The sequence below is a fragment of the Oncorhynchus tshawytscha genome, linkage group LG06 (assembly GCF_018296145.1).
Source record: "Oncorhynchus tshawytscha isolate Ot180627B linkage group LG06, Otsh_v2.0, whole genome shotgun sequence".
NCBI classification, from domain to species: domain Eukaryota; kingdom Metazoa; phylum Chordata; class Actinopteri; order Salmoniformes; family Salmonidae; genus Oncorhynchus; species Oncorhynchus tshawytscha.
In genome coordinates, this window is record NC_056434.1 from 28,219,443 (window position 1) to 28,242,982 (window position 23,540).

General features: G+C 40.2%; 1 protein-coding gene across 4 annotated transcripts in view; it reads right to left on the minus strand.

The window, feature by feature from the left end:
- Nucleotides 1-23,540, minus strand: part of hydin (HYDIN axonemal central pair apparatus protein) — a 69,399-nt gene that overhangs the window by 40,244 nt on the left and 5,615 nt on the right. For all 4 annotated transcript variants that reach the window (XM_042323143.1, XM_024423520.2, XM_042323142.1 and 1 more), the window contains exons 5-14: nucleotides 20,686-20,820; nucleotides 19,631-19,830; nucleotides 19,396-19,520; nucleotides 11,747-11,948; nucleotides 11,316-11,499; nucleotides 8,069-8,168; nucleotides 7,356-7,474; nucleotides 6,369-6,592; nucleotides 2,703-2,770; nucleotides 130-362 (exon numbers count right to left, since the gene is read on the minus strand). In XM_042323143.1, coding sequence (XP_042179077.1) covers nucleotides 130-362; nucleotides 2,703-2,770; nucleotides 6,369-6,592; nucleotides 7,356-7,474; nucleotides 8,069-8,168; nucleotides 11,316-11,499; nucleotides 11,747-11,948; nucleotides 19,396-19,520; nucleotides 19,631-19,830; nucleotides 20,686-20,820 — 1,590 coding nt within the window. The remainder of the gene's footprint in view (nucleotides 1-129; nucleotides 363-2,702; nucleotides 2,771-6,368; nucleotides 6,593-7,355; nucleotides 7,475-8,068; nucleotides 8,169-11,315; nucleotides 11,500-11,746; nucleotides 11,949-19,395; nucleotides 19,521-19,630; nucleotides 19,831-20,685; nucleotides 20,821-23,540) is intronic.

Below are 23,540 nucleotides of genomic sequence, written 5' to 3' on the forward strand. Positions count from 1 at the left end.
ATGACCCAACAGCACCTACATTTAATAACATAATTAAATGGTACTCTACTACAGTGAGTACATAAGCACATTTTCATTTGAATAATGTTTGATTACTTTCTGGTAATGCTCCCTGCTCCTCTAACACACCTGGATGTCAACCAGTCCCTGAGGACGCACAGTTCCTGAGTTGGGTGTCAGGGTGAACTCAATGGGCCGGTCTGGTACAGTACTGGAGCTCCACTCTGTCCTACTCAGGTCTGACACCTGGGAGACACTGGTGATGCTGGAAGGGCCACTGCCATCCCCTGGAACCCTCAGCCCAAAGTTGATAGGAACCAGAGAAGTATTGTTCAGACTGCAGGTCAGTGTGTGAGGGAAACCTGTAGGAAAGGAGGGATAAGGAATGAAACAGAGAGCAAGCAATGTTACAGTTCTAAGGGTTAGTGCAGAGATAATTCCAAACACTGTAATCTGATATACAGCTGCAATGCCACAGGGCAACTCATAATCAAGACTTTGATTTATCTGTAAGGTTTTAAAATGTATGGTTTGTGTGGGGAGAATTGCCACTCAAATAACCACTGAGATTAAAAAAGTGTCATAGTATACTTAAATATTATCTGTCTGCAAAGACCTTTGCTGTTATTGATCACAAGAAAAATGTGCATTCTACCGTGGCTAATAGTGTGTTAGTCTCATTCCACAGTAAGCCATTTGTAAGCCATGCACATGCATGATGCATTGCAGGCAGAGAATTGAGTGGACCATAAAAATGTAGGAGAGATAGGCCTGCTCAAAATACATCCAATGCCAAATGTATCAACCTGGACAATTTTTGGAAGGGTCAAATAGTGTGTAAGGCCTATTTTAGGAGATCCAAAATGACAACTTTGCAGTGAAGAGTGGGAGTAAATGTGTGCAGTAATTGTTGCAAGAAGGTATAGAGTGCCAATACTGTTTGTATGGGACTATTACTGCAAAACAATACACACTGGGTAGTTAGAGCCCTGATCATAAAGGACAACAACCACCCGAGCCACTGCCTGTTCACCCCGCTATCATCCAGAAGGCGAGGTCAGTACAGGTGCATCAAAGCTGGGACCGAGAGACTGAAAAACAGCTTCTATCTCAAGGCCATCAGACTGTTAAACAGCCACCACTAACATTGAGTGGCTGCTGCCAACACACTGACTCAACTCCAGCCACTTTAATAATGGGAATTGATGGGAAATTATGTAAAATATATCACTAGCCACTTTAAACAATGCTACCTAATATAATGTTTACATACCCTACATTATTCATCTCATATGTATACGTATATACTGTACTCTATATCATCTACTGCATCCTTATGTAATACATGTATCACTAGCCACTTTAACTATGCCACTTTGTTTACATACTCATCTCATATGTATATACTGCACTCAATACCATCTACTGTATGCTACTTGCCTATGCCGCTCTGTACCATCACTCATTCATATATCTTTATGTACATATTCTATATCCCCTTACACTTGTGTCTATAAGGTAGTAGTTTTGGAATTGTTAGCTAGATTACTTGTTGGTTATTACTGCATTGTCAGAACTAGAAGCACAAGCATTTCGCTACACTCGCATTAACATCTGCTAACCATGTGAATGTGACAAATAAAATTTGATTTTATTTGATTTTATTTGAATGCTGATTGGCTGAAAGCCGTAGTATATCAGACCATATACCACAAGCATGACAAAACATTTATTTTTACAGCTCTAATTACGTTGGTAACCAGTTTATAATAGCAATAACGCACCTCGAGGGTGTGTGATATATGGCTAATATACCAGAGTTAAGGGCTGTGTCGTTGCGTCGTGTGTAAGAACAGCCCTTAGCCGTGGTATATTGGCCATCTACCACACCCCCTCGGGCCTTATTGCTTAATTATACACTGAGTGTACAAAATATTAGGGACACCTGTTCTTTCCATGACATAGACTGACCAGGTGAATCCAGGTGAAAGCTTTGATACCTTTTTGATGTCACAGTTTTGATGTTAAATCCACTTCAATCAGTGTAAATGAAGGGGAGGAGACAGGTTAAAGAAGGATTTGTAAGTCTTGAGACAATTGAGACATGGACTGTGTATGTGTGCTTCAGAAGGTGAATGGGCAAGACAAAATATTTAAGTGCCTTTGAACAGGGTATGGTAGTAGGTGCCAGGGGCACACCGGTTTGAGTGTGTCAAGAACTACTACGCTGCTGGGTTTTTCACGCTCAAAAGTTTCCTGTGTGTATCAAGAATGGTCCACCATCCAAAGGACATCCAGCTAATTTGACACAACTGTGGGAAGCATTGGCGTCAGCATGGGCCAGCATACCTGTAGAACGCTTTTGACACCTTTTAGAGTCCATAACTGACGAATTGAAGCTGTTCTGAGGGCAAAAGGAGGTGCAACTCAATATTAGGAAGGTGTTCCTAATGTTTTGCACACTCAGTGTATATTGTGGGCTACATCTATTTCGTAGACTTGCAGTAATGGTTGTTTATTTGCATCTGTCATTCATTGTTATGCTTGTGCTTTATACTGTAAATACAAAGCAGTAGGTATTATCAGTGTGTCTCAAATGCACTGTTTGATAAATCTGCCCCCAAGCCGAACACAAGCATCTAGCGTGAGTAACAGGCATCATCAATGAGGATTAATGAAAAACAAACCATAGCTTAACTCACCAAAGGACACATCCCCAAAGTTGAGCTCTGAAACGCTGAAGTGAAAAGTGGGGCCTATTACGCAACCCCTACAAGAGATAAAAGAGACAGGAAATACAGAATACATTTGTGCTGACCAGCAAGCATGAAGGTCACTGGGTAATGCATAATAATTACACTGGGTTGGGCAAGTATAGAGCAACTGAAGAAAAAAACAAGATCAGTCAATATCTTGGATGACAGCGTGGAAGGGTAATTCTGTAGTTTAAATACAACGTTAAGGGAGTCACTTACTCAAACCTAGAGTATGAAAATGTGCTAATCAAACATGTAAGTCAGGGAGAGCAAGTATTCAAGCATTCAGGAGACGAAGCATTCGGTGGATTAATGTAGGTAATTTGGTCATTCTCATGAAACTGTGATTTTCCATGGAATTTCCTCTCGGATCACTGAGATTAGGATCTGTAGTAATTTATTTAATTATTATTATTATTATGTTTTTTGATCAGATATGATGTATTTTACCACAATTTCCACAAATACCGTAACAATGCAAAAATTCTCATTACCACAACAGTTTTCAAACATAACTCTGAAAATAAAAATATTTACCAATAAATTATTAACATTTATTTTGTAATTTATCTCATTACCTTTAACACATAACCTTTTTAGAATATTTTTTTTGTCATAATCACTTGTGTATGTATGCATGTTATTTATGCATTTTATTTATGCACACATATTTGGATAAAGAACAAAAATCACACAATCCGATTTAAGCCAAAATTGCTAAATTAAAGTACAATTTTTCTTAATATTTCCTAAATATTGGTGCATTACGGTAATGATAAGCAGGTTTCGGAGATGAGACTACATGTTTTGATAATGAGTGTTGCATCGTTTAGCAAAATTTGACTGATCTCTATCAGAGATTCAGTAAGCCAACAAATCATCAAAGTGTGCCATTTGTTAATCCCAAATGACTTGCATGATACTAAAATACCCCTTATTTCAGTATAAGTAATGTAAGTACATGCACATACAGTATTTTCAAAAGTCAAAAGTAGACTAAAACGTAACAAAGTGACAAAAAAAATATCCAAGGTCTTTACAGGTAATATTGGTGTATTAGTACGTGGATATTTAAACAACAACAGTATTTTTAGGCTCCCGAGTGGAGCAGCACTCTAAGGCACTGCATCTCAGTGCTAGAGGCGTCACTACAGACCCTGGTTCAATCCTGGGTTGTATCACAACCGGCTGTGATCGGGGCCCGCCATAGGGAGATGCACAATAGGCCCAGCGTTGTCTGGGTTAGGGGGGGGGATTTGGCCGGGGTAGGCCGTCATTGTAAAATAAGAATTTGTTCTTAACTGACTTGCATAGTTAAATAAATTAAAATTAAAAATACACTGAGTGTACAAAACATTAGGAACACCTGCTCTTTCCATGACCTAGACTGACCAGGTGAATCCAGGTGAAAGGTATGATCCCTTATTGATAAATCCACTTCAATTAGTGTAGATGAAGGGGAGGAGAAAGGTTAAAGAATGATTTTTAAGCCTTGAGACAATTGATACATGGATTGTGTATGTGTGCCATTCAGGGGGTGAATGGGCAAGACAAAATATTTAAGTGCCTTTGAACGGGGTATGGTAGTAGGTGCCAGACGCACTGGTTTGAGTGTGCCAAAAACTGCAATGCTGCTGGGTTTTTCACACTCGTTGCTGCTGGGTTTTTCACACTCAACAGTGTCCTGTGTGTATCAAGAATGGTCCACCACCCAAAGGACATCTAGCCAACTTGACACAACTGTGGGAAGCATTGGAGTCAACATGGGCCAGCATCCCTGTAGAACACTTTTGTAGAGTCCATGCCCCGACAAATTGAGGCTGTTCTGAGGGTAAAAGGGAGTGCAACTCAATATTAGGTAGGTGTTCCTCATGTTTGTACACTCAGTGTACTTAAGTGTGAAAACAGGTACACATGTCACAATGGGGGATATCCTCCTTTAAGTAGTGGGGTAACTCTTTACTGAAACACAAATTGCAGATTGTGGCTTAAAGTAAGGTAAATGGGGTTTAAACATCCCATATTTCTTGACAAACCCTACTTAGTCAAATAACTGTTGTTTTATTAAAAATCTATACAATAGGTATTAGTGGTCCTAGTAAATAAGTAAAGTTACCAGCACAGCACACCCATTGACTATACATTACAATTAGCATATAATCAATACAGAAATTAAGGTTCTCATTACCGAAACGGCCCGAAAAATGACACGGTAATGAGACATCTGTGTTTCGGTAATGAGAGGACCTTAGCTTAATCTGCAAGTAATAGGAGACAGCTGTAATGAGTGAGCAAGCAATTGACCACATCACTAAGCCCATTCATACACTCCATGTTGGTAAGGTAATGGTTCTCTGACTTTTTCCCAATTTGAGCTTTTTAGACATTTTGGTCATGAGGGGGGCGTTTGAGAATAAGAACATCATTTTGAAGGCGGCGCACAATTGGCCCAGCGTCGTTAGGGTTTGGCCAGGGTAGGCCGTCATTGTAAATAATAATTTTTCTTAAATGACTTGCCTAGTTAAATAAAAAAAATGGTTGAATAAAACTTTATTTAAAAAGCGATTAAAGTTTTTTCAGGAACTTGAAAAGGTAGTATAGTAATGAGGCACATGTCCACAGACACTGTGTTTTTACGTAATAAATATTATAGTTTAATGTAAACTTCAACTAGTATACTATTTTTTATTATTTATGGTTAAACTACAGTAACATATACCATGGCATTGGTATTCTAGAGTGTAAATTATTTCCCTATAACACATGGTATATTTGGACAGTAGAATTCAATGGCAAAGTTCATTCTTCCACGTTGTGTTTGAGCTGCTTTTGAAAGCAAAAGTGGAATTGAAAACGTTATTGGCATTGTTGAATTCGATTTTTATCGTGGCAAGCTAGGACTGATGGTTTGGTAAACCAAGTCTGTTTGTTTAGTTACCTTGGAAACTACTGTAGCTATCTAGTAAACTTGCTAGCTACATCAGTGGATGTTGAACACATTTCTCCTGGCAAACGGCAAATGTGTTCAATTATAGCCATTGTAAAAAAGGGATAATCAACTCGGGGCTCTAAGCGTTCTATGGAAAAATAATGCAACTCCGTGGAAGGTCAGTTCTACTCCATTAGCGTGTCGTGGAACACACCTTCCACGTCATTAATGATGTTCCATATAATGCATAACCCCTCGTTTATTATGCGTTACATATTTTTTGTTTTATTCAAATAAGTTATGTAAAATTGTATAAAATGATCCGAGAATTTAATCCGGACAAATGTTGGTAATGAGAATTTGGGGGGAAGATTTTCTAAATTCTGGCAAAAATGTCAAATGTATTTAAAATTAGACAATTTGCCAAACACTAGACATCTTAGTCTTTCCAATGATATTTGATTTTTGCAGATGCTTCATGGTTTTGTAACAGACATGTTTAAAACTGGTTTCCTGAGAATCACCCAGCTGCTGTGGTATGGGGTGATATATGTGTCTGGACATGCTCGCCAATGCTTTATCTACTGCAGTGGTGATGTACTGTACAGACCCTAACAAGACAATGATGGAGAGGTTGAGGACTGTGCTGGGATGGATGAGAGGGGTGATAGGGCGAGTGTTACCTAAACGTGAGGCTGATAGGTTGTGGGTTTCCCCCCACAGTGAAGATGAACTCCTCAGAGAAGACCCCCAGGGTGCTGGAGGAGAAGCAGACCTCCGTGGCTTGGCAGGCCCCAGCGGGAACCATCCCCTCAGTAGGGCTGAAGGAGAAACACTGGCCAAACCCTGAGCTGGGAGGCACCAGCTTGAAGGTGGCCTCGATGAGCCCATTATTAGACAGAAGCACCTGAGAAGAGAGTGCATGGATGGATAGTGGAGTCAAATCAGGTTTAAACAGGGCGAGGGGACATTTGTAGGGAAAACCAAACTATGTAAATGTAGAATTTGATTAACCAAGCACTGTTTTCTGTGTGTTCATATTCACTTTTTTATTTAGCCTAATCAGAATTAATGTGTATTGTGACTGCAGTGTATATTCCATGGTCTTATCTATACTTGTTTGCTGGCTTTGGAAAGCTAGCAATACGCTAACAATGCATGATCCAACAGTCTTGTTCTGTGGGAACCAGTATCACAGTGTTTTACAGCAAGGCTGCCATGAATGCCCTAAAAACAAAAGGGGCTGACTGGGTAGGCATACCTTAAATAATTAATCTAACAGAGAATTCATAGAGAGCCTGCCATGTACTGTTCTATTATAAGACTAACAGTTATAACAATTATACTTCAATTACTCAATATTATGGGTATCTGCAGACTACTAGCAGCAATAATGTGATTTATTTTCATGTGAGACACATCTTATTACAGGGGATAATCACAGTGCTGTTATTTCTAGTACATCTCTATTTCCTGTCTAACTCTTCTGCACCTCCAACAGCTGGGACCTTGCACATTATGAGTATTATTTGTTGGAAGGGCTGATAATCTGGAACAAAGGTGTAAAACTCTCATTCAGTGTAAAACTCTCATTCACTGTAAGTATAGAAATATTTGTGTCTTAGCTTTGTTTAATATTGTTAGTATATCTCCTAACTAAGGTTAAGTACCTCATAGCTGTGTTTGGAGCCAATAAAGATGGTACCCATGTCAAGGAGGTCAAAGTTGAATTGTAATTTGGGGCCTAACCCCTCCCCCTTTATCCGTAGTGGTAGGCGAGACTCACGGCCTAATGTGGATAACGAAGAGCACAAAGGCAGAGAATACAAAGACGGAATTAAATAAACAAACTGAATATATGTAAACAAATGAGCATGAATCAAGCACATCTGCAGAACACAGGTGTGTAATGAAAACATCTAGACATACTGTACATTGCCCTTTAGGCAAAAATCAACTCTCTATGACTTGTGTTATTGAGGTCACCACCTGCCCATGAAACTCTGTCAGTCATGGAAATTAATGGAAATCTGACCTCCGGCACCGGAAATATAGATGGATACCAAATGCAAATCAACCAACAACTGCTTTGTCAGTATGAGATGATAGAATTATAATTGTGAACTAACACATGTTTTTTGCCTTATGGCTTGTAGGCTATATGATTTGACTATAATACCAGAAAACACCTTTTACAAAATGCATAAATATAATACATTTTCAGGCCTTGTCACTTTTGATCAAATCCAAGGTGGGGCTTTCTCATCAATGCACCATTTTATTTCTGTTCATCATACTTCTGTTTGTAACATCAAACACAACTTAGCTAATACTGTAGTAAATACATGAGCCCTCTCTCTGATCAAATGACATCAAACTTCACCTGTGATGTCGCAATAGACCGTCTGTTGATAAATCTTTGCCTCCTGTGGTTTGAAAATTATGTTGACCTCTGAGGTGGTGTTTGGCCAAATGTCCCCCTCCTGCAGGTAACACAAAGGCAACAGAGGAGGCAACTTTAAACAATGTGCATCTTACAGTAGCAACACGATTACTGAAATCCTGCTGGAGGAGAAAGTGGTACAGTCCATCATGTGTCAAATGTGTCAAGACAGTGTAGAGTAGCTAAATTATATACTTTTGATATATAATTAAAAATGATATATTATAATACTTCCCCTTATACACTTGTGATTATGCAAGAGCAAAGACAACTCAACACTGATGAAAGATACAGTGCCTTGCGAAAGTATTCGGCCCCCTTGAACTTTGCGACCTTTTGCCACATTTCAGGCTTCAAACATAAAGATATAAAACTGTATTTTTTTGTGAAGAATCAACAAGTGGGACACAATCATGAAGTGGAACGACATTCATTGGATATTTCAAACTTTTTTAACAAATCAAAAACTGAAAAATTGGGTGTGCAAAATTATTCAGCCCCCTTAAGTTAATACTTTGTAGCGCCACCTTTTGCTGCGATTACAGCTGTAAGTCGCTTGGGGTATGTCTCTATCAGTTTTGCACATCGAGAGACTGAAATTTTTCCCCATTCCTCCTTGCAAAACAGCTCGAGCTCAGTGAGGTTGGATGGAGAGCATTTGTGAACAGCAGTTTTCAGTTCTTTCCACAGATTCTCGATTGGATTCAGGTCTGGACTTTGACTTGGCCATTCTAACACCTGGATATGTTTATTTTTGAACCATTCCATTGTAGATTTTGCTTTATGTTTTGGATCATTGTCTTGTTGGAAGACAAATCTCCGTCCCAGTCTCAGGTCTTTTGCAGACTCCATCAGGTTTTCTTCCAGAATGGTCCTGTATTTGGCTCCATCCATCTTCCCATCAATTTTAACCATCTTCCCTGTCCCTGCTGAAGAAAAGCAGGCCCAAACCATGATGCTGCCACCACCATGTTTGACAGTGGGGATGGTGTGTTCAGGGTGATGAGCTGTGTTGCTTTTACGCCAAACATAACGTTTTGCATTGTTGCCAAAAAGTTCAATTTTGGTTTCATCTGACCAGAGCACCTTCTTCCACATGTTTGGTGTGTCTCCCAGGTGGCTTGTGGCAAACTTTAAACAACACTTTTTATGGATATCTTTAAGAAATGGCTTTCTTCTTGCCACTCTTCCATAAAGGCCAGATTTGTGCAATATACGACTGATTGTTGTCCTATGGACAGAGTCTCCCACCTCAGCTGTAGATCTCTGCAGTTCATCCAGAGTGATCATGGGCCTCTTGGCTGCATCTCTGATCAGTCTTCTCCTTGTATGAGCTGAAAGTTTAGAGGGACGGCCAGGTCTTGGTAGATTTGCAGTGGTCTGATACTCCTTCCATTTCAATATTATCGCTTGTACAGTGCTCCTTGGGATGTTTAAAGCTTGGGAAATCTTTTTGTATCCAAATCCGGCTTTAAACTTCTTCACAACAGTATCTCGGACCTGCCTGGTCTGTTCCTTGTTCTTCATGATGCTCTCTGCGCTTTTAACGGACCTCTGAGACTATCACAGTGCAGGTGCATTTATACGGAGACTTGATTACACACAGGTGGATTGTATTTATCATCATTAGTCATTTAGGTCAACATTGGATCATTCAGAGATCCTCACTGAACTTCTGGAGAGAGTTTGCGGCACTGAAAGTAAAGGGGCTGAATAATTTTGCACGCCCAATTTTTCAGTTTTTGATTTGTTAAAAAAGTTTGAAATATCCAATAAATGTCGTTCCACTTCATGATTGTGTCCCACTTGTTGTTGATTCTTCACAAAAAAATACAGTTTTATATCTTTATGTTTGAAGCCTGAAATGTGGCAAAAGGTCGCAAAGTTCAAGGGGGCCGAATACTTTCGCAAGGCACTGTATGTATAAAGCTTCTGTCTAAATGATAGTGTCTGTCAAATAGATAAAGTCATCAAGTGGAAAATAAAAGCAGCTAAGTGCTAATGGATGTAGTACTTATTAGTTAGAAAGACACTAATGCAATCATAATCAGCAGAGCGCTGAAGAGCAGAAGGAAAAGTTTGCCTAAGGGTAACGGTGGGGTTCTGACCTCACTCTGTGCTGATGGAGCACAGCTCTTCAAGGTGCTTTACAGAATATTTGGGTGCAGAGTTTGTTCCTGGAATGCAATGCTTTTTTGGATGCCTTGATTTTTTTTGGTAGGGGGGGTTGAGTTTGTTTTCCCCTCTTGTTTTCCATCTCTCTGACATTGAGGCATCAAGGTCAAATGATTGTGAGAGTTCCCTTAGGACCTAGTGTGCTTAACAGATGCCTAGGGCGAGTTGGGTTTCGTCAGGATGGATGAGAGAATGAGTGGCTGTCTCCCCAGGGGCGTCTCAGCCCATCGGTCAGACTCCGAGACAGCAGGTGAAATCAGGTTAGAGGCTAATTAGATCCACGTGGCCATGCCTCTGACTCAGCAGGCAGTCTCCCAGTGTTTGGGAACACTGATACTTCTCACGCACACAAGAACACATGGCCCCTCATAAGTGCATTGCCACAAACACAAATGGGGTTGAAGAATATGAAATGAAATATAGGAATATTCATGGGACTTCTATAGCTGCTGTGGAGCAGTGACTCACTGCTAGGTGGCAGAATTATAAGCAGAGCATTTTAAATGTGCTTTAAAGGCTGTGGTTTGTCTTCCACCACAGCTGAGTAATCCACAGAGCCAGATCTGTCACTGTCACCTGAGGCTGGAGGTGTGAGCAGACACCACACTGGGTTATAGTAGTTGGTACAGAATACTAGTACAGGGTGTGGTGTAATAAAGTGCATCCATTAATTTAGTGTATCAAGTTTCCTTAGGCATTGCAATGCAAACCAATGATTACTGAGGATTTTGGCATGCAAGTTGGCATGGCTACTGCTGTTTAAGAAAATATGATGATATTTGAGAAAACTGTACCTTCAAAGCACTGCACTTCGTGACTCAACACATACTGTAGGTTTCCTAGAGGAGGATCACCAGGAGTGATTATATCATGTAATTCCTCTTTTGTTTGACTGTGTGTGTGCACAAAGTCCTGTATGACAGGAAAATTGGACTCTACAGTGTATATCAAAACATTTGCTATCAGTACACAGTAAATTCCCCTCCCTCCACCCCCACTCTACATCACACACCAGAGGTTCCACTGTGATGTAGTTGTCTGAGAAGGACAGGCGTTCCTCCTTCAGCTGCCTGCGTCGGTCCTGGAAGGTGCGTGAGAGCAGGGAGAGACGGTCACGTAGAGTGGGGTCTGCGTCACACTCTGTCAGGAACTGATCCATGTCATCCTCCTCCTCCCGCTGCAGTTCGGAACAGAACCTAGAGCAGAGCAGAGATACACACAGAGAGAGAGAGTATGGGGATGAGGTGGGGGATGGGGAACAGAGGAGCATCTGAACAGGCTACATAAAACAGCATTGATGTGGACTGATACTCAAATTTTTACGATGATCCATTAGCTAAGGGTCACTTCAGATGTTTGTTTACAGGAAATCAATGTCTGTTGATGTGTTGATCATGTTTATATTATGTACATCATGGAGATGAGCATGAACAGACATCCCACCTTAGCTTCCGCTGCTCTTCCTCCTCTTTAGTGGCCAAGCTCTTCCACTGGTAGTGGACTAGAGTATCACTCCTGTTCACTATGGAGACTGAACGTTGGTTGGCCATGGAGATGTAGGTTTTCTCCACTATGACAGAGTTCCTGTCCAGCCTCACATTCACGTCTGCAGACGCTCCATACAGACTGATGCCAACATCCTCCCCTTAGGAGAAACAACAAAGCCCAGACACAAACAGCAACTGAATTATTCAAGAGCACTGTAGCTGTCCAATATATTTATAGAAAGTCAAAAGTACATGTGGGTAGTTCTAAAATACAGGCTTTTCCATTTATTTATTTTATTTTTCAGGACTTTATCCCCAAAATGTGATGCTATAGCCTAGTCAGCGTGCTACTATTGGTCAGTGCTTCATAATTGGTCATGGAGATGGCGCTGTTGGATTAGCATGACATGTAGACTATACTGTCTGAGCCATCCACAACAATAACAAAGTCTCTCTGGGACTCAGTGACATTAGCACAAGTCACATGGTTCCCACCGGAGCAGCCAATAGAATGAAAAAAAAAATACAATGCAAAATCTTTGCATAAATCAGCATGTGGAATATGTAAATACCTCTAGCTTTTTGTTTGGCTAGTTTGGTTACATTCAAAGCAGAGTCATGGTGCTTTAGAAGAGATCCTGACCTGACCCTAATGAGTGAACCGAGCAAAAAATTTAACCCAAAATTAAATAGGCTGGTATTCAAATTGCATCCTGAGTTCTAAACAGGCAGTAAGCACCAGGCAGCCATCAAACTTCATTAAGCAAAAACATGGTTCATGTTAAATTCAGAGTAATACACCACAAGTAAACACAATGTGACGCTGTGGATCATTACCCAATAAGGTGTATTATTCTAACAATTTTTCCACAACAGTATAGTTATTATTCGTATTTTCATCAAAACTTTTACAGAATGCTTAAATCAATTCAATCTGACCTCAGAAGAAGGCAGAATATCTATTTTTAAAATGAATATACTGCCACAGATTAATTTCTGTAGTTCTATGCTTCCCTTGTCTCCCCTTTCTGGCTATAGGGATAAATCCATAGTGTGGTTTCAAAATACATATGGTTATATATATGGCAAGGTAAGTGACCCTGGATAAAAACTTACAATGAGGGAGAGATGTAGGAGGACTATTTGTACCAAACTTTAAATTGTATTTCCAGGAACTAGCATTTTGTCCCATCCTAATTTGCTTTAGACAGGAATTTTCCACTCTCTGGCTGAGTATATAGAGAAAAATGGTGTATCTTATTCCCGTGGAAGAGGTGGTCTACACTGATACTGTATATCCCTTAAACAATGTAAACTACGCTTTGGTCCTGTTATTGCTCACACAATTTTTATGTGGCGCAAAATTGAAAAACAATGTAACTGGGAATCAAAATGGCATGTCTTGCGATCTGGAGGGCAGCCTTTTCCATCCCCCCAGTGGTCCAAATTTGGAATCCTTACCCTTGCCGATATCATGGACAGTACACATTAACAGCTATGCTGGCATATGGATTCCCTTGGGAAACCCAACTACCAAACCATCCAATGTTGGGATTTATAAATAAATGATCTGGGCTCCCAAAAGGACTGATCTCTATAATATATAAACAACTTTTGGAAAGCTCATATTCTGAGCTAGCCATTAAAAAAGTATGGGCCACAGAGCTAAATGAATCTGAACATCCCTTTAAGTGGAACAAAATATGGAAAAATATAACTTTGGCATCCTGTAATCCGAACAATCAACTTTGTTTTGTTCACAGACTGTAAAACCAAGGAAAAGTGTTGGATGAAATTGGCCCAAACTCCCAACTGTTCACTCTGTCCCCTAAATCAGATGGGCACATTCCTTCATATGATGTGGACGTGCCCTGCAGTTAAATGCTTCCGGGACAAAGTTACAAAATTCATTACGAAGTGCAAATGTAAATATTTAATGCGTTGCATCTACTATGTTAATTAACGATGATAGCTTCTTAAATCTCTCAGTCAATCAGAGATGATTACTGCTGGCAGGCAGAACTGCTGCTGCTGCAAAAAAGATGTTGGTCCTTAGAGGGCAATCACCCCACTCTCTCTCAACTTGCCAGTAGATACAGTTACTATTAGAAGTTAAAAGGTTTGAATTATAGACAGCGAGAATGAATGCTAGTCAAGGAACAATTGAGGCCAGGACAAATATGCCTGACTCCGTCAAGAATAATCTCAACTAAAGCCCAAAACATATAAATAAACAATCCATGAAGCCCAGCACATACATACAAACAACATTTTAAATATTTTTTTCCTTTCTTTTCTTTCAGGCCTTCTTCTTCATATTTTTTTTCTTTCTTTTCTTTCTTTTCTTTCAAGTAGCTTGATACTGGGTAGCCTGGGTACCAGTCTCTTTAGCTAAAATTATACTCCTTGCCACTCCTTGTCATTGCGAAATAGACTGGCCTTCCGGCAATATTCAAATAACATTCTATCATTAATGAGTTCTAGGATATCAGAGTATGTGATCCTGATTTGATAACCTATCATCCAATCACAATGTTTATGCAAATACACTGTATATACATTACACTATATACACAATGTAGAAAATAGTACAAATAAAGAAAAACACTTGAATGAGTAGATGTTCTGTCACGTTCTGACCTTTATTTCCTTTGTTTTGTCTTTATTTAGTATGGTCAGGGCGTGAGTTGGGGTGGGCAGTCTATGTGTGTTGTTCTATGTTGGGGTTTTTCAGCCCAGTATGGTTCTCAATCAGAGGCAGGTGTCGTTAGTTGTCTCTGATTGAGAATCATACTTAGGTAGCCTGGGTTTCACTTTTGGTTTGTGGGTGTTTGTTTTCCGTGTGTGTATTTGTTGCCACACGGTACTGTTTCGGTTTCGTTCATGTTCACGTTTATTGTTTTGTATTTTCATAGTGTTCAGTTTATATCCTAAAATAAAACTTTATGGACACTTACCACGCTGCGCATTGGTCCTCCGATCCTTCTTGCTTCTCCTCCTCAGAAGAGAAGGAGGAATGCCGTTACATGTTCTAAAACTGTTGACCGGTAGTGTATACGTATATATAGACGCTACAAGCTTGGAGCACCTGTATTTGTGCAGTTTCTCCCATTCTTCTATGCAGGACATCTCAAGCTCTGTCAGGTTGGATGGGGAGCACCGCTGCACAGTTATTTTCGGTCTCTCAAGAAATGTTCGATCGGGTTCAAGTCCGGGCTTTGCGCTGGGCCACTCAAGGAAATTCAGAGACTACTACTGCGTTGTCTTGGCTGTGTGCTTAGGGTCGTTGTCCTGTTGGAAGGTGAACCTTCGCCCCAGTATGAGGTCCTGAGCGCTCTGGAGCAGGTTTTCATCAAGGATCTCTCTTTACTTTGCTCCGTTCATCTTTCCCTTCGATCCTTACTAGTCTCCCAGTCCCTGCCACTGAAAAATATCCCCACAGCATGATGCTGCTACAACCATGCTTCACCGTAGGGATGGTGCCAGGTTTCCTCCAGATGTGACGCTTGGCAATCAGGCTAAAGAGTTCAATCTTGGTTGCATCAGACCAGAGAATTTTTTTTTCTCATGGTCCGAGAGTCTACAGGTGCCTTTTGGACAACTCCAAGCGGGCTGTCGTGTGCCTTTTACTGAGGAGTGGCTTCTGTCTGGCCACTCCACCACAAAGGCCTGATTGGTGGAGTGCTGCTGAGATGGTTGTCCTTCTGGAAGGTTCTCCCATCTCCACAGAGGAACTCTGGAGCTCTGTCAGAGTGACCATTGTGTTCTTGGTCACCACCCTGCAGTCTCTTTGGCAAATGACAGGAGTGGCAAGGAGTGTTAGCTAAAAAGACTGGTACCCAGGCTAGCCTGGTACTACAGTAAGTCCAATGCTGGAAAACAGTCGGTCTCTATCAAATAAGTATGTATACAGTACTCTACCTCTTCAAAAGATTAGTCAAAGAAAGATAGATGCACATAAACCATTATATAGGCCTCCTGGAACCATACATCCTTTATTAGGGATGTGGATTAGGCTATACAGTACTGTACAAGAATCACATTATAACAAAATCACTTCAAAGACCTTACTATAAAGGATTGGCTTGACAGTCTGCCTCTTAAATTGGTGTTGCAGATAAAGTCAAAGTAAATAAGTCTTCATCAAAGTAAGATGAAGTACAAAATCCAGGGAAATAAGCTTTTTCTTTAAGACATGAATATCAATGTCACAGCCTCATAAATCTATCCACTTTTCCTTTTATCCACCGATTTCTCTTGTGGAACACCAAGTAGACCTATTACAGTGGTGTGACTGTGATATCTCGGTGAACGGCACTCTTTTGGGACCAAGGGACAACGCAAGGTGGGTGAGCATGCTCACTACGGTAGTTGCTGCCCAGTTAAAGAACCTAATGTTGTCTCAGGAGGAACCGTAGATGATTAGCAGCATCACCAAAGCAAAGATACACTTAAAACCAGCACATATTAATGACGACAAGCCTGTCATGTGCAATAAAGCTGTAAGATGTGTCCTACAAAAAATAAAGAATAGAAAATAGGGGAAAATGGAGGGACCATAATTATCGCTGAGATCCTGATGCTATGACAACGGTTGATGGGCAAGAAAAATGTGCCTCTCTCCCCCACTGGTCGAGCCAATATCATGCTTTCATCATCTAATTTCCTCAAGAGATTAATTCTGCACGGCCATCAGTTTCCAGGCTACGCAGAGGACATTTTAACCTCAGCCGATACTGCTGTTGGAAGTTCTCCCTTTGATTGCCCATGCTGTATTTGACAGGAGACTTGAGCCCTCAGTGAACAGCTCTTGAAAAAATTCTGAAGATTCTGCTGGAGTGCTGCTGGTGAGGAGAGGGTGAGCAGAGCTAAGGGGTTAGGTTTATGGTTAGGGATACAATTAGGATTAGGGTTAGAATTATGGTTAGTGGTTAGTGGTTAGGTTTAGGGTAAGGAGTTAGGAGTTAGGGATTTGGCGTTAAGGATACTAAAACAAGTATTGCCAAGCATAAATAGAGAGGCATACAGTATGTGATCGTATCCCAATGTAATCAAGGTTTGAAATTATTCTGTTTTTGTCAGATACTATATCTGTTTGCGTTCAATTTGCAGTGTATAAAATATATATAACTATATTCTGCCCTCCCGACCATCCACTCAAGGAAAAACCGGCCCACGGCTGAATGTAATTGGGGACCCCTGATCTAGCACTTCAAGAACGAGAGAGAGTACGTAGCACTTCTTGTCTCCTGTCAAGTAGAAGCCGAGTATCCAGGCAGGAGCAATGAAAGTAACCTGACATCTGTTTGCATTATTGTGTTAATTTTAGGAAATGACATAGCAGTGACTGGGGAGCTGGATTCATATATACAGTAGCTATTTAGTTGTCATATAGAATCTCAGTATTAGCAGTCACACCCTTGAGCAAAGGAGCCTAATTTGTCACGCTTCAGCTACTATCCAATAAAATATACAATATGTAAATGTGTCCTAGATGAAGGCTACTAAAGGGCAAATTAATACACCAATAGATGGATTGATTAGAATAGATGGACACTGTATGTACAGTAGAATCACTGCTTAACCACCCCTGCAAAAATTTGACCATGTTTGAAATGACATGTTCATGGGTCAAAAATGTACAGTACTACTTGACAAGATACTCATGATTTGCTGCGTTCACTGGTTCCAGAGGGTAACTTCCAGAGCAGCTTCATCTGATGCATACATGAGAAGGAGACAGGGAAAGGTGCTGAATTAAAAATGATACAACCCTGATGGGCTTACAGTGAGTGGTCTTTTTAGAGTAGAGCACATTATAAAATGTTAATGCTGCTGCCCTTCACTAGACCTGTGTGTGTATGTAGTGAGACAGCAGACCACCAAGCACCACCTGAGCCAAACACACACACATGCGTTTACACGCACACAAACACGCATGCACGCACGGATGCACACGCACACACACACACACAAGCACACAGATAAACATGCACACACACACACTCAAATACTCCTCTGGCTCTTAATTGGTTTACTGTATCTCACACAGATATAGTTCTCCATCACATTGCAAATTCACCTTTTATTAACTTGCAATTCTACCATAGGCTTGTCAAAATAATTAAGTGATAAAGGGGTCTACTCTAAATCCTCCATCAAATCTGGATTTCACCACAGCATAAAAACACTTTTATCAATCTTTAACACTGCAATCACCTTGGAATCCTATAAGGTCCCTTTGCCAGCACTACCCATCATCACAATCACAAACGTGGGACAGTTTAAGATCTTGAATTGAGCCAAAAATAATTGCACATCCGCTTACATTCCAAAAAGAAAACATATTGGGGTTTCCAATGGAGTTCTATCAATATCTCAAACCATTAGCTGGTATAATCACACAAACAAAACAAGACAGACGTGTCTCCAAGGGCTGTCCATTCTAACTGGGCTGATGACACTGCTATAGGCAACAGATAACACCAGCACACCCAGCCATCCACACTCATACATCTGTTAATAGGATATATGCTAATTAGGGTGTTTTCCCTATACGCTAGGTGCAACCTGTGTGAAAGAGCAGAGATTAAAGACTGTGAATAAATGCCCCTGAAATGATTAACACTGTTTTACCATTCCTGCTGCAGGGTCATTACGAAGGGGATATTTTATTATTGTGTTCACAGTGAATGTATGGTAAACAGATTCATCCTTTTAGTTCCACTCCATTTGATGTAGTTGATTATCTTATGCAAAAAAATGTATGTAATGTGAATGTGTGCATGCATCTGTTTCTATGAAGTACCTTACTGGTGTAGAGCAAGTACTTGTGTGCTCGCGTAATGCAAAGTGAGTAGGTCTATCGGTGGGGACTCTGGGAAGACATGTACACTGAGTGTACAAAACATTAAGAACTCCTGCTCTTTCCATGACATAGAATGACCAGGTGAATCCAGGTGAAAACTACGATCCCTTATTGATGTCACTTGTTAAATCCACTTCAATCAGTGTAGATGAAGGGGAGGAGACATGTTAAAGAATCATTTTGAAGCTTTGAAACAATTGAGACATGGATTGTGTATGTGTTCCATTCAGAGGTTGAATGGGCAAGAAAAAAGATTGTGTCTTTGAACGGGGTATGGTAGTAGGTGCCAGGTGCACCGGTTTGTCAAGAACTGCAGCGCTGATGGGATTTTCATGCTCAACAGTATCCCGTGTTTATCAAGAAATGTCCACCACCCAAAGGACATCCAGCCATCTTGACACAACTGTGGGAAGCATTGGAGTCAACATGGGCCATCATCCCTGTGGAATGCTTTTGACACCTTGTAGAGTCCATTTCCCAACTAATTGAGGCTGTTCTGAGGGCAAAAGGGGAGGGTGCATCTCAATATTAGGAAGGTGTTCCTAATGTTTTATACACTGGGGGTATATTGTATATGGTTTGTCCTTTGTGGGGGGAATTTTGGATGTAGATGATTGTAGAGTATAGATGCATGTGTACCATCTGTATAATGGTGACCATAAAGCTCCAAGGATACTGAATCTTGTCTAGCCAGACCTGTGCGGTGTAGCTGCTGCTTTATAGTTATGGTCTTGCACCTGTATGGTAGTGAAGAAACAGATCCTGGCTGTGGTCTCCTGCAGTCTTGGGTAGAAAGTCAACTGTCACCTGCATGCTTTCTCCAACTCCAATAGTTCCAAGAGGGGGCTCCACTGAAAAAGGTCTTGACAGAACAAAGGCATGGACAGGTAGAAATGGTTGGTTTAGCATAGAGTACTTGGGATAGAACAGACTAAAGGCTAGAACAGACTCCTATCATAGATCATCTCTCACCTGTGTGTGCTTAGCTGAAACTTGGCCTCACAGTTGCCAATGTTGCGCACCAGCAGGGTCTTCTGTGAGGAGCATTTCACAGGGCACAGAGAGAAGTGCAGGTGGTCAGGGAAGTCTAGGATGGCCCGCGCCCCAATCGCCCGGATAGGAACCTCAAACCTCTCCCTCTCTGTCACACAGATGAGCCTGTGGATGTAGTCCTGGGAGACGGGGGAGGAGAGGTTACTTTATGAAGTTCACAAGGACAGGACAGCACAGAAGTAGACTTCAGATTCAACATTGATCAGTTTCTTATTGGATTCTGTCTCATGTGGTGTATGAAGGACATGTCCTGATCAACAATGTCTTGGAACTATAACACATGCATAACCAAAGGTTCACTACTGCTCCAAATGTTCACATCTTGTCAAGTATGTTGTTTTTTCAGGGGTCTGTCATCCAAACAGTCATCTCTCCCTATTGTCTCCATACAGATGAGTTGGCTCCAGGCCTGATTATGTTGCCAAGGCCCCTGAATCTCTCTAACAACTACACTCTGTATTAATGTGCAAGCAGAGCAAAGCAGATTACCAGGCCATATTAGAGCCTGGAGAATGGCAGCTAATGGAGTGAGAGTAGGCAGTGGTGGAAACATTCCCTGTCATGCCCATGCTCATCAAAGCACACTCTCTGATAGAATTACAGTGCAGAGGCGCATTAACAAGGAATATGAGCTTTGACATTGATGTTTCACCGTGTTGTCATTACTGAAGAGGAAAACCTGAAGCATTGAAATCTTTCCTTCAGACCAAGGGTAATGACTGAGACTGGTTTCTTAACTAGGCCGACATTCCTTTCAGTAATTTTCAGAACATAAGAAAGCTGTTTTCTTTTGAAATCAGAAAGAGGAAATTTCATGAACAGACTGAATAAAATTGGAATAAAGTTGGAAACACTTGTTTGCTTTGATCCATAGCATTAAAAGAAAAAGTAATAGTTTATTGCACTTTACAGTGTTCCAACTGTTTGTTAAGTGTGTTGCCATATCATTTTTATTTGATTTGTGTTGACAGTACCTTGTTCTCCTGGGGTGTAAAGAGGACACTGAATGTGGACGCCATCCCTGGGGCCACTTTGCTACACACATCCACTGGACTGACCACTTTAAAATACAGAGAGTCTCCCTCCACCACCTTCACCAGCCGTGGGATCTAAAGACCAGAAAGACACACACACACACACACACACACACACATATGCACATGCACGCACGCACGTGAAACAAAGAGAGAGAGAGACAAAGAGAGATAAAGAAAAAGAGAAAGAGAGAGAGGGACATAATGACTAAATCTCCACTTTCTTTGCAACATCCCTACTCCCTACTCTCCTAAGCCCCAAAAGAAGCTCAAAGACAACAAACATATTTAAGAGAAATAACTGCAAGAAGAACATGCAGTTTGGCAGACCATACTAAGGTACAGATCTGTGTTCACTTTGGCAGCTATTTTAGATTTAGTTTTAGTCTCAGTCACATTTGAGTCATTTCATCCTTCTTAGTTTTAGTTATTATCAGTCGACTTAAACTCAGGACAATTTTAGTGTAGTTTTAGTCACAGTCATTTTTGTCAAATATTCGTCAGTGCATTTTTTTTCCATTAAATAATTGACTTGTAACTTCCATCATGTGCACATTAAGATAGCCTTGTCCAAAGAGGCCTACTATCCCCTCATATAGCTGGCACATTGCTATTGTGGAAGATAGTAACCAATGCCAGCCATGACTTACCATAGGCTACAAAGCCTTGGCAACAGGTTAAACAATTTAAGCGTACAGCTCTTTTCTCCCAATCATAACCTTGGGATGGGGCTAAATAACAGTGACTCGTATTTGCCGACTGCAAGAGCAGCAGTACAGATGAATAACAGCACACATGGGAAAATGGAGCATGTGATGTGATCAAAGCGAAAATAGCCAACATGAAAGTAAGAGAGTAAACATTATAGTTTTTAGTTGAGGTTAGTTACAATTAAAGTGTCCTGGTTCGCTGGCTGTGCATCAGTTCAAAATATTTCTGAGTGACTGAAGTGACTGCCCGGAAGCTGTGTGACTGAAAAGCTGTTAATTCTGCCAATGAGAGGATTGCATTAAATATTCTGCAAAGATATGAATGCTTATGATTGGACAAAAAATATTAATGTCTAATTGAATGTCCATTAGTCTCATGTGGAATTCTAGTCTCGTCACATTTTCGTCAACTAAAATGAAAACGAATTTGTTACTAAAGTTATTGTGTTTTTCATGGCATCTCGTCTCGCTATCGTCATTAGTTTTCGTGAGGAAAAATAGGTTGTTGACAAATATTTTTCATCATAGTTATTGTTGACGAAATTAACACTGGAACAAAACAGTGCGTCATCAAATGCATCAATGTAAAAGTTCGCTTGTGTAACTTCTGTTTGATATAAAAATCTGCCAAATGCAATACATCCTAAAAAAAAGAGTTTGGGGTTTGGACAGGCATGCAACATAGTAAATGTAGAAATACAGGATTTAAATGGACAATAAATAAGAGGAATTGTGGCTTTGACTCTACTGCCAATAACTTTTTCTAGGCCTATCTATTTGCCATCAACATGGGACTGCAGTGAGAAAGTGAGACATTTGACTACGAAGCTAAATCTTTCATATATTTTCTCCTTGCATTTTAAATCCAACTACTGTATGCATTACAGCTTCAATGTGGTCATGAATAAATTGACTAAAGAGGTTGTTTTTCCATGGAATTAATATACATATTTATTACAGTATGTCTACCCCATCTCCCTGAAAGGTAAATGGTTGGGAGAAAATATGTAGGTTGTAGACTACCAAATCAGTTGACACTATATAATCCTTTCATCACAATGCTTTTTGTTCAAACTAAAAAAAGACCTAATTAAAAAACACATAATGTAGTTACTAATGAGTTTCACTGTTCTGAAAGGATGAAACCGGTAGAAATAGTTGGTATTTGAAAGGATGAGTGTAGGGGAAAGAGAGGTATGTTATTGTGTGAGGAATATTGCGAATGCACTGTAGCCTATAAGAAAAGGGGTAATAATGCACTGTAGCCTATAAGAAAATGGGTAATAATGCACTATAGCCTATAAGAAAAGGGGTAATAATGCACTGTAGCCTATAAGAAAAATGGTAATAATGCACTGTAGCCTATAAGAAAAAGGGTAATAATGCACTGTAGCCTATAAGAAAAAGGGTAATAATGCACTGTAGCCTATAAGAAAAATGGTAATAATGCACTATAGCCTATAAGAAAAAGGGTAATAATGCACTGTAGCCTATAAGAAAATGGGTAATAATGCACTATAGCCTATAAGAAAAGGGGTAATAATGCACTGTAGCCTATAAGAAAAATGGTAATAATGCACTGTAGCCTATAAGAAAAAGGGTAATAATGCACTGTAGCCTATAAGAAAAAGGGTAATAATGCACTGTAGCCTATAAGAAAAAGGGTAATAATGCACTGTAGCCTATAAGAAAAAGGGTAATAATGCACTGTAGCCTATAAGAAAAAGGGTAATAATGCACTGTAGCCTATAAGAAAAAGGGTAATAATGCACTGTAGCCTATAAGAAAAAGGGTAATAATGCACTGTAGCCTATAAGAAAAAGGGTAATAATGCACTGTAGCCTATAAGAAAAAGGGTAATAATGCACTGTAGCCTATAAGAAAAAGGGTAATAATGCATTGTAGCCTATAAGAAAAAGGGTAATAATGCACAATGCACATAGCTGGGCCAGAGATTTTATTATGTTGGGAATTACTATTGCATTACATAGTAAAATTACTGTACCTCTGTGACTTCCACAATGCATTATCAACATGTGAAAGAAGAGACATAACATCATCGTTGATCAATGGTAACATAACTGA